At 45.6% G+C, this 12052-nt stretch overlaps 1 protein-coding gene across 1 annotated transcript in view; it reads right to left on the reverse strand.

Annotated features, from left to right (window-relative positions):
• Positions 1–2551: 2551 nt before the first annotated feature.
• The window catches only part of LOC142368396 (insulin receptor substrate 1-B), a 43266-nt gene continuing 33765 nt past the window's right edge, over positions 2552–12052 (reverse strand). Inside the window, exon 4 of the mRNA XM_075450527.1 lies at positions 2552–6391. Within this exon, the coding sequence (XP_075306642.1) occupies positions 6384–6391 (8 nt within the window). The 3' untranslated portion in view covers positions 2552–6383. The remainder of the gene's footprint in view (positions 6392–12052) is intronic.

The raw sequence follows: 12052 nt of genomic DNA on the forward strand, positions 1-12052 counted from the left end.
GCTTCCAGAGTCCCACTGGCCAAAAAGGCCCGATAGGACTCCTTCTTCAGCTTGACGGCCTCCCTCACCACTGGGGTCCACCAGCGGGTTCGGGGATTGCCGCCACGACAGGCACCGACCACCTTGCGGCCACAGCTCCGGTCGGCCGCCTCAACAATGGAGGCACGGAACATGGCCCATTCGGGCTCAATATCCCCCACCTCCCCCGGGACATGGTTGAAGCTCTGCCGGAGGTGGGAGTTGAAACTCCTCCTTACAGGGGATTCCGCCAGCCGTTCCCAGCAGACCCTCACAATACGTTTGGGCCTGCCAGGTCTGACCGGCTTCTTCCCCCACCAGCGGAGCCAACTCACCACCAGGTGGTGATCAGTTGACAGCTCCGCCCCTCTCTTCACCCGAGTGTCCAGGACATACGGCCGCAAGTCCGACGATACGACTACAAAGTCGATCATCGAGCTGCGGCCTAGGGTGTCCTGGTGCCAAGTGCACATATGGACACCCTTATGCCTGAACATGGTGTTCGTTATGGACAATCCGTGACGAGCACAGAAGTCCAACAACAAAACACCACTCTGATTCAGATCGGGGGGGCCGTTCCTCCCAATCACGCCCCTCCAGGTCTCACTGTCATTGCCCACGTGAGCATTGAAGTCCCCCAGCAGGACGAGGGAGTCTCCCGGAGGAGCACTCTCCAGTGCCTCCTCCAGGGACTCCAAAAAGGGTGGGTACTCTGAACTGCCGTTCGGTGCATAAGCACAAACAACAGTCAGGACCCGTCCCCCCACCCTAAGGCGGAGGGAGGCTACCCTCTCGTCTACCGGGGTGAACCCCAATGTACAGGCGCACAGCCGGGGGGCAATAAGTATGCCCACACCTGCTCTACGCCTCTCACCGCGGGCAACTCCAGAGTGGAAGAGAGTCCAACCCCTCTCGAGGAGGCTGGTTCCGGAGCCCAAGCCATGCGTCGAGGTGAGTCCGACTATATCTAGCCGGAACCGCTCAGCCTCGCGCACCAGCTCAGGCTCCTTCCCCAGCAGAGAGGTGACGTTCCACGTCCCAAGAGCCAGCTTCAGTAGCCGAGGATCAGACCGCCAAGGTCCCTGCCTTCGGCTGCCGCCCAGCTCACACTGCACCCGACCCCCATGGCCCCTCCCACGGGTGGTGAGCCCGTAGGAAGGGGGACCCGTGTCGTTTCTTCGGGCTGTGCCCGACCGAGCCCCACGGGCACAGACCCGGCCACCAGGCGCTCGCCGGCGGGCCCCACCCCTGGGCCTGGCTCCAGGGGGAGGCCCCGGTGACCCGCGTCCGGGCAAGGGAACACGGCGTCCAAAAGTATCACTCATCATAAGGGTTCTTGTGAGCTGTTCTTTGTCTGGTCCCTCATCTAGGATCTGTTTGCCATGGGTGACCCTACCAGGGGCTTAAAGCCCCAGACAACATAGCTCCCAGACTCATTGGGGCACGCAAACCCCCCCACCACGGTAAGGTGACAGCTCAAGGGGGAGATAATAAAAATAAAAATAATAAATAATTAAAAAAGCGTTAATGCACGATAAAATATTTATCGTCATTAAACAATTAACGAGTTAACTCGCCCAGCCCTAAATACAGCATTTTTGAGAGAAAAGTATCACGAGGAGCATTCTTGCTTAGAGTGTTTAAAGTTGGTCACTGATTCAGCTTGTGTTGGAGCATCATGTGAAAACGGAAATAACTGCTAAAACTAGCAAATTAGATCATCAAAAAATAAAAAGGGATTGAAATCCTCTTCGGACTCGCTTTGCGGAAGAGGTGAACAAAACTTGAGCAAACACCAGACCTAAGAGGGGGTTTTAGTATACTTCAGGTGTGGGGCTTTTTTTTTTTTTTTTTTAGTCACACAGGTGCTGGAGGGCTGTTAACTGTCCACACTACAGGTGCAGGTGAGTGTATTCATTTCTATTAACTCCTGTAGCATCTCAGACAGTGCACAGTCACACCCAGACAGGTTGAGTTACCATCCGTGGATAAGGATGACACCAGATCCCATGCATTTTAACAATAGGAACATAAAGAAACTGAGATTGATCACGCCAAAAGAGGCTTATCTAATTAAACCAAGTGCTGAGAGAGGGTAGTATCAACGAGGGAAGTCTTTGAGCTCACCCCGCAAACAACCCCGGTCCAATTCCCGGCAAGATGAGCGATTAACTCTGCTGGCAAGCTGCCCAACTTGAGTGCAAATGATCTTATCAATGGGAGTGGTGAATGTGAGTCAGAAAAGACTGGTGTGGATAAACCGGGCCATTTTCTTTTCCACATTACAGCGGGACATCTGCGCTGTGGTCGCAGCCCATATGAGCGGGTGTGAGAGGCGCATGAGCCAGCCTGCGTGTGCGGCGCTTGGTGCAGATGTTCACACTCGCCTCGGATGGTAAATCGTAGATTTTTTTCTGCTCGTCCAACTGCCTCCCTCTTCCAGCTGCTTTGTTGTCTGTCACTTTTTAAACAAAAAACCCAGTCATCACTCAAAACTCGACAGTCAGTCTGAAAAACAAAAAAAGAAACCACAAAGTCCTTTTGTTGTATGCTTTTTTTTTTTTTTTTTTTATTTCTCAAGCAAGAGAAGTAAAACCGTCTACATCAATGGCGAATTTCACAATATTCCCGTTTAGTACCATCCCTCAGGCGGGCAGGAGGAATAGGTAAAACAATTCAGAACAGAAGCAGCACCACTTTCCTGCACACAGCATGTCTACATCTGCTAACAACGCAATGAATGAAATCATACAGCCACTTGAACTGCTGAACCTGCCCCCCCTCAATCTCCACCAGAGCTACTACCCATGATTCGTGACATGAAGCCGTCACCACTGAGAACTTTGCTGCAGGCTACCAAAAAAGAAATTTTCCGGGCTGTGGGCAGACAAAGTTAAAAGCGCTCATGTGCAGCTCAGGGCTTAAAGGGGGCTTTAAATGGCAGAATAACAAAGTCTGCTTGTCAGGACTGAAAGCGAGCCCGTGTGTGTGCCTTCTCACTAGACTTAAGTACCTTTAAGCGTTTGGCTGAACATTTCTGAGTTACAATATGAGAACATCTCCAGAATACATTTGAAACATTTCAACTCATGTGCTTGCCTGCCGGTCTCCTGGAAAGCAGACATCTTGGACTAACGTGTCGAGTCTGGCTTGAAGAACCAATTGTTTTTTTTTGTTGCCCACTTCTGAATTAGTAACTACAATTAGGGGCAATTCCAACCACAGATCCCAATCTGCTCAAAAGAAAGCTGCATTGTTATACTCTAAGCCCTGAAAGTCATGTGACCAGACTGAGAAAGTTCATGAACTTCTAAAAAGCAGACGGACAAACACATGAGTACAATTTTTTGAGCTACACAGACGCCCATCTATTTCGACTTTAGGCTTATGTAGCTGTTTTCCGTCGTGGCCTTTTCCTTCTCTTCATGCATTTCTTTTCAAGCCTCTGGTCAAAGTCATAGGCAAATTCAAGGCTAAAGCGTAAGAAAGTCTCCGCAATGAGCTTTATCTCAGAGAGTCACGTGAGAGGACTGCGAGGCGAGATATGTCACAGTTCTGTCTCCTCGCTGCAAAAGAAAACAGCAGGAGAATACAAGAAAAATTACACCTTAAACACAAAGCAGTGTGTCTAGACTTGAGAGTCGATATTTGCTTCTTGAGGGGAACAGCTCAGTGTAGCTGCTGTTGTGTTTTGGCACTGACTGCCAAAAGTCCTCGGTTAGTGGCAAAGCAAAACAGTCCTCAGATCAGGGCCATGCCACTCAGTCAAGTCTGGTCACTGCCACACCAAACAGGTAATTTCACAAGAACTGTACAGAAAAAAACCCCCCAACAAAAATAAACACAAAAATAGACTTGATATATTCTGCTAGAACATCTGTATTAGTGCTAACTGCTAAAATGGGGTAGAGAGAGACAGACAGAGAGAAGAATAGGACAGACAGGCACTTTAGTGCTGATGCATAGCAAGGATTAAAGTCAGAGCCAAGCAAAAGACAAGGAGGAAAGGATATACAAACAAAGTCTTAAAGATGGATTTACAGTCAAAGTACTTTCAATTTGATCTGTTTAAAAGAAACTGTGAAGAAGAAGAAAAAAACTCAAAATGCTTGGTAGGCAGTATAAAATAACAGAGAGAACACTTTTGCAGTTAGATTTATTTTAAACTGACAGAAATAAAATAAGAACTGACCCATTTTGAGTGCTAACAGCAGTGTGCTGACTGCTACAAAGCGAGCATTAGCATGGCTATAGATAGGGTCTCTGTCCTCAGTTGTATGTACCGTATGTTATTTAGCATCCTGAGATGAATGGGATTAAATGAAGTAGAACTAATAGTATCTAATGGGATTGCTTGGATCTATATGAGGGGGTCTAACCCTGAGCTGTGGTCAGCAGGACAGTGAATGTATGTCCTGGCACAATGCTATTATGCTAATCTGATCCAGATGGCTTTAAGCTAGCTAGCAAGTTTCTCCATTACCTGCTACAAGTGCTAATTTCTTTCAAGCCTGTGTGTTTAATACTTTCATTTATGGCTCATTGAGAAATGAGAGCAAGCAGAGGAAAGTCAGGACAAAAAGAAAGAGAGGGTTCAAATGCAACACAACAATGAGCAGTGAGCTAGCAGCAGCAATGCTAATATTTCTCACAGTAGAAAAGAAGGCTAGCAGAGTGCTAGTACCGTTTTCATCTTTAATTTTAGCAAAAATCCTGCGTTCATGTCATATCGGACGTAGTGCGATTACAAGTTTATGAATTTATAATGGTGGTCACACAGCTATCAAAGTTTTTTGTGTGGTTGATAACCAAATTTTACAGATACCACAGATTGAGGAAAACATACTACATTGACCACACACTATTTTCTGAGTGTTCAGCCCTGTGAACCCAAATTTCACGGACTGATGAAACTGCAATATCTTTAAAACCACCAGGTAATGGGAGTTTTTCCATTGGCGGTTACTCCTCCAAGGTGAGGAGCTGTACTCTCCGTCGATACTTATTTGGAAATATTATACGTATATACTAGCAGCCTGGAGCCCACACAAGAGGTAACCGAATGACACCAACAGGTGCTTTCATCAATTCTAAATGAATTGATTAAAAAAGTCTAAATAACTGACTTTTTAAAAATGAGGTTTTGCAACAGGGGAAACTTATTGATTGGATTAATACAGACAGTTGTAAAAGTTGTCAAAAACATTTCTCTGAAGTAACGCATTTACCTCCTAAAACCTCAGTAATGTTTGTGGAGCTTTATATTTCTTTATAAAGCTGGTGACTCCAAAGAAAAACAACGCACTGTATTTTAAATGCGATATATTTGTAAGTAAAAGCTGTGACGCTCTGATATGAACTAGGTTTAATTCACGGATGCAACCAATTTCAATGTTAATCTATATCCAGTACAAAATGGGGAAAAGAAATGCTACGTCTCTCTTTTGTTTGAATGTTTTTCTTTTAATTCAATTTGAAGAAAATGGAGTCAAACTTAAAAGTGGCATAACAGAAGTCCTGCAACAGTGAAGTGAAGCTGACTTACTGCCACTCCTGTGTGGGATTTTAGATGACATGCCGGCGTATTTGCAGAAAGTAGGGCAGTTTTCAATTGTAGACAGTGTAAACAAATTGCCTACACTCACTGCATGATGAGCATGAGCACTCTAGTCAAACACCAGGTTTTGTTGACACTCAGGTCCGTGTAAAAACAACTGCCACTCACAACTTGTATACACGGCGAGCTCTTTTAGAACCTCTTGTTAACCATCCTATACGACATGAACGCGGCGTAAGCTCACAAAAATTACGCTCATCTTAATCAGCACCTTTTGATGTCATTTTTCTTTTAACTACACCAAATCAAGCATAAAAAAGATAGAACCCAAAGCTTCAGTTTGAAGGTCTTTGTAAAATGGCTACAATCTGAAAATGAGGCACTTTTTGAGCAGATATATGTATATCCTATATATTTTCTTCTTTTTTTTCCCCCCTCACACACCAGTCAGCCTCATTTGTACTCCTTGTTATGACAGGTTTTCGATTTCCTTTCCCCGAAGAAAAAAAACAAAACACTGCTCTCTCTTCTGTACCCTCCTCTGATTGGCTTTCACTTGAGGAACGAGAGCAGCAAATAGCTTTTTAAGAATGTCATTTGGCACACATCCCTGTTGGTTTCCTCAACCAACTGGATGAAAGCAAAAGGAGAAAAAGAAAAAAGTTTTTCCATCTTTGTCAAAGGGCTTCAGGGCTGCGTCCGGTCCAGCTGCTCTCTCGATGCGATTGGTTGTAACAAAAGGAACAGGCGGAGCATTGAAGTGCTTTGAGCGGTACCAGATTGTCTCCTCAAAGACGACCCACTGACATCAGCACTCTGGAAGGGACAGGAAAGAAAGAGAGGAGACAGAGAAAGGGGAAACTATTTGGTTAGATGATGAATAAACAATAACCCAGATATGCAGAAGGAATCAATATTATGACATGTATCAACAGCATCCCTTTTTTATCAAGGTAATTATAATATCCAATGAAAGACAGCAGCGTCTGCTTATCAGCGCCGGTACACAGTGACTCTAAAACAGACAACAGGGATATACAAAATGACCAAACTCTGTGAGGGAGACTCACAGATGCAGACAGGAAGAAAGCGATAAAGGGAACAGCAGGGAGGAGGACAGCGAGGACACCTACTGCTACAGGCGCTCACACGGCAAGGAAAAGAGATCCAGATTCTGTCTTCCCAGAGCGTGTTCACATGATACCGCACATGTTGAATCAAACGCACACAGGAAAGAGCGTTTTAACTTTGAGAAGTTGAAGAGATCAGCAGGGACGCCGACTTCATGGTAACTTTGCTCTCGTGTCACGGTGAAAGTGTGACCACATGGCGTCACGCAGCCGTCCGTCCATCATTCCAACTGCTCGGGTCGAGTCTTTAGGCGTCTTAAATGGTGAAAAGGTGGCTCAGGTGCCAACGTGGGGACTGAAAATAAGTCTTTCACTGGACAAAGAACAGAAGATTCAGAGCGAGGCAGCGTTAAATCTGCAGCTGGAAAGTCTAATCTGTGGAATTTGACTGTTCTTTTTGTTTTTAAGGTTTTTTTGGACACGAGTGGCCTTTATTTGATTTACGACAGCACCGAAACGTAGAATATTTCAAGCTTGTGTTCTGACACAAAGGGTGCGTTGTGTTCGCTCACGATCAGAGCCACAAAAATAGTCTGTAATTAGCGGCTTCGATGGGTTTTACTGACCAAAATGAGCTCGTTTAGAGGAGAAAACTTCAAATTTCCATTATTTTGTGATTCAAGTCAAATTTTTTGACAAAAAAGAAAAATCAGGGAAGGAAATTAAGACTGTTTAGCTGTTTAAGTGGCCTGTCAAGCGAAGAATAGGCATCCAGTGTTATAACAGCGACACAATAAATGAACCGCTCTGCCACAGCTGACCCCAAAACTGACCTGTACTTTTGAAAATTGTCATTTATTTTCAGCTACTTTACATAAAAGATTGCCTCAGCCTGACAAATCCACCCACTGAAGCCAACTACTACTAACCCAGACAAGGTCAGATTGCTCAATGTGTAGTGTTTCATTTCATGATGGATGAAGAAGCAGAAGCACGCCACCGATTAGCCTCCTGTAGTGAAAGTAACTCTTACATATTGGGGTTGTTGCTGGGATGAGAGTCATGGTTCTCAAATTAAAAAGCGGGCGCGCTCCCTCTGGTTTGGTGATGGGTCCTTGCCTCCAGCGGAGGAGTTTTGGTATCTCGGGATCTTGTTCCTGAGTGATGTAAGGTCGGAGCGAGAGATGGAGAGACGGATTGAGGCTTCGTCGGCCGTAATGAGGGCGCTGCTCCGATCCGTCGTGGTGAGGAGGGAGCTGAGCCGGAAGGCGAAGCTTTCAATTTACTGGTCCATCCTCGCTCATACCATCACTTTTGGGTCGTGACCAAAAGAACGAGGTCACGGATACAAGCAGATGAAAATGAGTTTATAAGTTTTTAGGGCACAACCCGCTGGGAGGAGGCCCGGGGGCAGACCCCGAACACACTGGAGGGATTAAATATCCGCTCTGGCCTGGGAATGCTTTGGGATCCCTCAGAAGGAGCTGAAAAGTGTCACGAGGGAGAGGGATGTTTGGGTTTCCCTCCTGGACCTGTTGCCCCCTGACCTGACCTCAGATAAACGTGAGAGGACAGATGGACATTAAAGCAGACGAATGAAAGCAATTACCAGAGAAAACATCTCAAAAACTGAAGAAAAAAAAAACTTTGCCTTGAGCTTCATCTCATCTCCAGCAGCTCAGGCTTAAGAATCAGCGCCACCGTTTCCTAATATCATCCCAGAAGAAGTGTGGAACAGTAGCATAAAACTAATTTATCTTATTCTACTATAACTTTCTGCATTTCATTTAGCCGACTTTCTGAAATTTGGGTTCATTACATATTTGCCTGGAAACACTGTTAAATTTAGCTTTCTTTTCATTTTGGAAAGAGTGTATGAAGTCAAATGTAATGGCTCTTATATCTTACTTATATCTGTGTAACAAAACAGGATTATTATTTTACAACTATGTAACACATGCTGTAAAATAAGCCAAATCCCCTTCTGGACAAGTTAAGGAGCTTTTTTTAATGACTATTTTCATTTAAACACTGATGACTTCTGTTTCTAAGAAGTGGGATCTGTTTACATGCTGGAGAATCTAAGTTCTCACAGCGCTGAAACGCAGGAGCACAGCCTCAAACCAAGCAAACAGATTATGAAATGAAATGATGAGAGCAGAACGAGTCGGCTGACTGCATCGTGCAGCCCAACATGCCTCAGAACTGTTATCGCACAGTCTGACACAGATTTCAGCAGACCAGGGTAACCCGGTGTGACAGGCGCTTCAAGATCATGTAGATGCTGAGGTTAATGTCTTGTTGAGTGTAATTACAGCATGCAGAATGACTCCTTTGTCTCTCTATAAAGGTCTTTTGTGTTAAAAATGTTCGATCAAAGTGTGAGTGAAAAGTGCAAAATGGTGATTTCCACAGTTTGGATTGCATGAAGGACCAAAAAAAACAAGTGAATGCTCTTCAAACTGGGTTACTCTGACATGATGACTCACGCGAAAGGAACTCTGGCTGCGTTTGGCCAAACTAACAACATCACAAAGCCTCTAAAGAGAGCAGGCTAAATGAGAGTCTCTTCCCTCTCTGCCTAAAAATTTCCCAGCAGTGCTTCGACTCTCTAATTGCACGAGGGTGCTCTATATTTACGCCCCTCCTTCTCTTCCCAGTTTGTCTTCTTCCTGGTGCAGTGAGCTATATTTAGTCCCCCGTCAGCACAGACGGTGGCCACCGGCCGGCCAAACCCCGGCGCCCTGAAGCAAAGCGGAGCAGCTCGAAAAAAAAACAGCAACAACCACGAGCCGTCCGACCGGAGGATCCAGAGGAGACGGACACACACACTCCTGAAAGTGTGCACACAAAGACACTATATTATTACGTAGAGAACACTTAATAATGACCTTTCACCAAAACAGACACGAGGAATTACACGGAGAAAGAAAAAAAAGAAATTAGAAGCTCAACAACCGATCGCTGCCTCTGTTTATTGCACCGAATCACATGCAACAATTAAATGTTTCCTCTCCTGACCACTCTAATCCAATATTGGCTTCTTATTTTCCCCCAGCTCCCCTCTCACCCGGTCTGACCCTTTATTGGCACTTTGTGCATCGACCTCTCTCATTTCCTTGTATCGTTTCTCTATCTGTGTGCAGATCGATATATCAATGACTGCTGTAGCTCCTGTGTGCTTCTTATCCCCTCTGCTAGCTTAAAATAAAGAAGTTAAAGGCTATCTGCCTCTGCTGTTCTTTAGCTGCTCATGAGAGTGTGTGTGTAATTAGGGCGAGTCTGGGTCTTTGTGATGTCTCGATCGAGAGCTGCCTAAAATTGAAAGCCACCCTGCTCTCTGCTCGTAAATCGAGTGTGTCAGTCTGTCATTTTCATGCCGCAGCAGCTCCCACATGACGCGGGGCAGGTCTGAGCAGCCCGACATGAGTCACCGAGTTCACTGGTCAGTTGGGTTGTATTAATTTATATTTAATCTCAAGGGAAATGAGGCAGACCCACACTAAAGGCATGAGACGTCCTTGTAACTTGGGAATATTGGGAATCACTGGACGCCAGCCTTTGTGGAGACGAGAAAAACAAGTGGCGGCAATTTCTACAAACTTCTCATGGACAAAAAAAGGAAAAAAAAAAAAAAGAAGGAGTAATAGAAACCCCCATGCTGCTTATCACTGCTTCAGCCCTGGGGGCAGAAATGTGCCTCTCATTTGATGTGCCAATCTGTGCTAAGAAAAAAAAAAAAACCTGCAATCTGAGACCTCTTTGTGCAAGATGCCAAACTCCCTCCAATTCCACGAGTAGCCAGGCGTGACCCATGACCCACACATTGCAGGAAGGAAAGTAATCGTTATAGAATTAGAGATGAGAAAGTCTCTGCAAACCCTTAAGTTTTTTCCACAATGGCAGCAACTTTCATGCCAGCGTCTTTAGCTCTTGAAGTTCTCCAGGACTGTAATTATACTTGAATCCATTAAATCATCTATCCTGCGAACAGTAATCCGGCCTGAGAGGTACAACAGCGCAACATGAGCCGGGACCGAGCATCAAGACAGCTGGAGTAAGAAAACTGGCCGGCCGAATCAGCGGGGCAGCTCCTGTGTCACCTCATTTAATTTCTTCTGCCGCCTGAAAGTCTGTCAGATATGAAGATATGTTCGCGCCCCGACCGCATGCCTGGCTTCACAGTGCTTATTTGTTACTCATGAATCTGGCAACCAGGTTAAAATGATACCTCACGCAAAAATCTATCTCGGAGTAGCAAACACTCGCCTCCTGTTGGAGTTCAGGGTGGTTGGAGAGCGATTAAAAACCTCCGTCAGCTGCAGCCGGCTTGGTTTCACGCTGGTTACAGTCACAGCAGCTGGAAACCCAATTTCCCAAGCAACTAACCCAAAAGTCGTGTCTACATATAACAGACAACGTAGCAAAGAACGAATGTTGGATTGAATCTTTTGGCACTTTGTTACTCACAGCAACAACACTGTTCGACAGACATAAAGTTGTATTTTTGCACCAAAAAGGTGAATCCCAAAGAGCCATTATCTGAAAACCTGAGATGCATTCGGACCTTCAGCTGATCCATCTATGGGCTCCATGGAAGGGTGGCTGTCAGGAAGCCGTTCTTAAGCAAGGGAAACGGGGAGAAAAGGCTGAGCTGTGCCAAAGGACACAAGAAGTGGACTGAAAATCAGTGGCAGCAGGTCTGATGGAGGGATGAATCCTCCCCAGAGCCCGGAGCTCAACATTACTGAAGCAGTGTGGGATCATGTTGGCAGAGATGTTAAGTTGCCATTTTCCTTCCAAGTGCTCATACATGAAACAATACAGACCAAACTGAAGTATGAATGGAACCATTTATTTCCTTTTACAGCCGATTCTGGCATTAGGCAATAAATCCAGGGGCCCAATCTCATCTTACCTGAAGCTCTCTGGTTCAGCCCAAGGGTCAAAATTAGGACCGTAAGAGAATTCAATCCAATCAAATGTGCTGGTTGGTTTGTAAACACTTGTGTTAAAAGAGTATTTTCAGTCGTTAGTAGAAACGTCACGTGTGGGGCTTAACGGACGAGGTTCTGAACAAACACAAGAGGAGCGGGTCACTGGGTGAGCGGCAGTCGTCTCAGGGGACGAACAACAACAGCAGCTTTGCTTGACTGCTATGTGAAAGCACAGTTTAATCATTGTTGTCTGGTAGTAATGTTTGAACAGCGAGAACAATGACGGCAGCACCTTTTCTCCTTTTATATCCGACAGCAAACTTCCTTACGCTACACCACGGGGCCGACTGTTGAAAGACGAGCGGCGTGTGGACGCTGTCCCATCTCCAACTCTGCCACTGTCAATCAAACTCACTCCAGCTATGCATCGAGCGGTGTTTCCAGTTTGAGTGTGCAGCACGTATATATTC

Source organism: Odontesthes bonariensis, chromosome 19 (assembly GCF_027942865.1).
Source record: "Odontesthes bonariensis isolate fOdoBon6 chromosome 19, fOdoBon6.hap1, whole genome shotgun sequence".
Lineage (NCBI taxonomy): Eukaryota > Metazoa > Chordata > Actinopteri > Atheriniformes > Atherinopsidae > Odontesthes > Odontesthes bonariensis.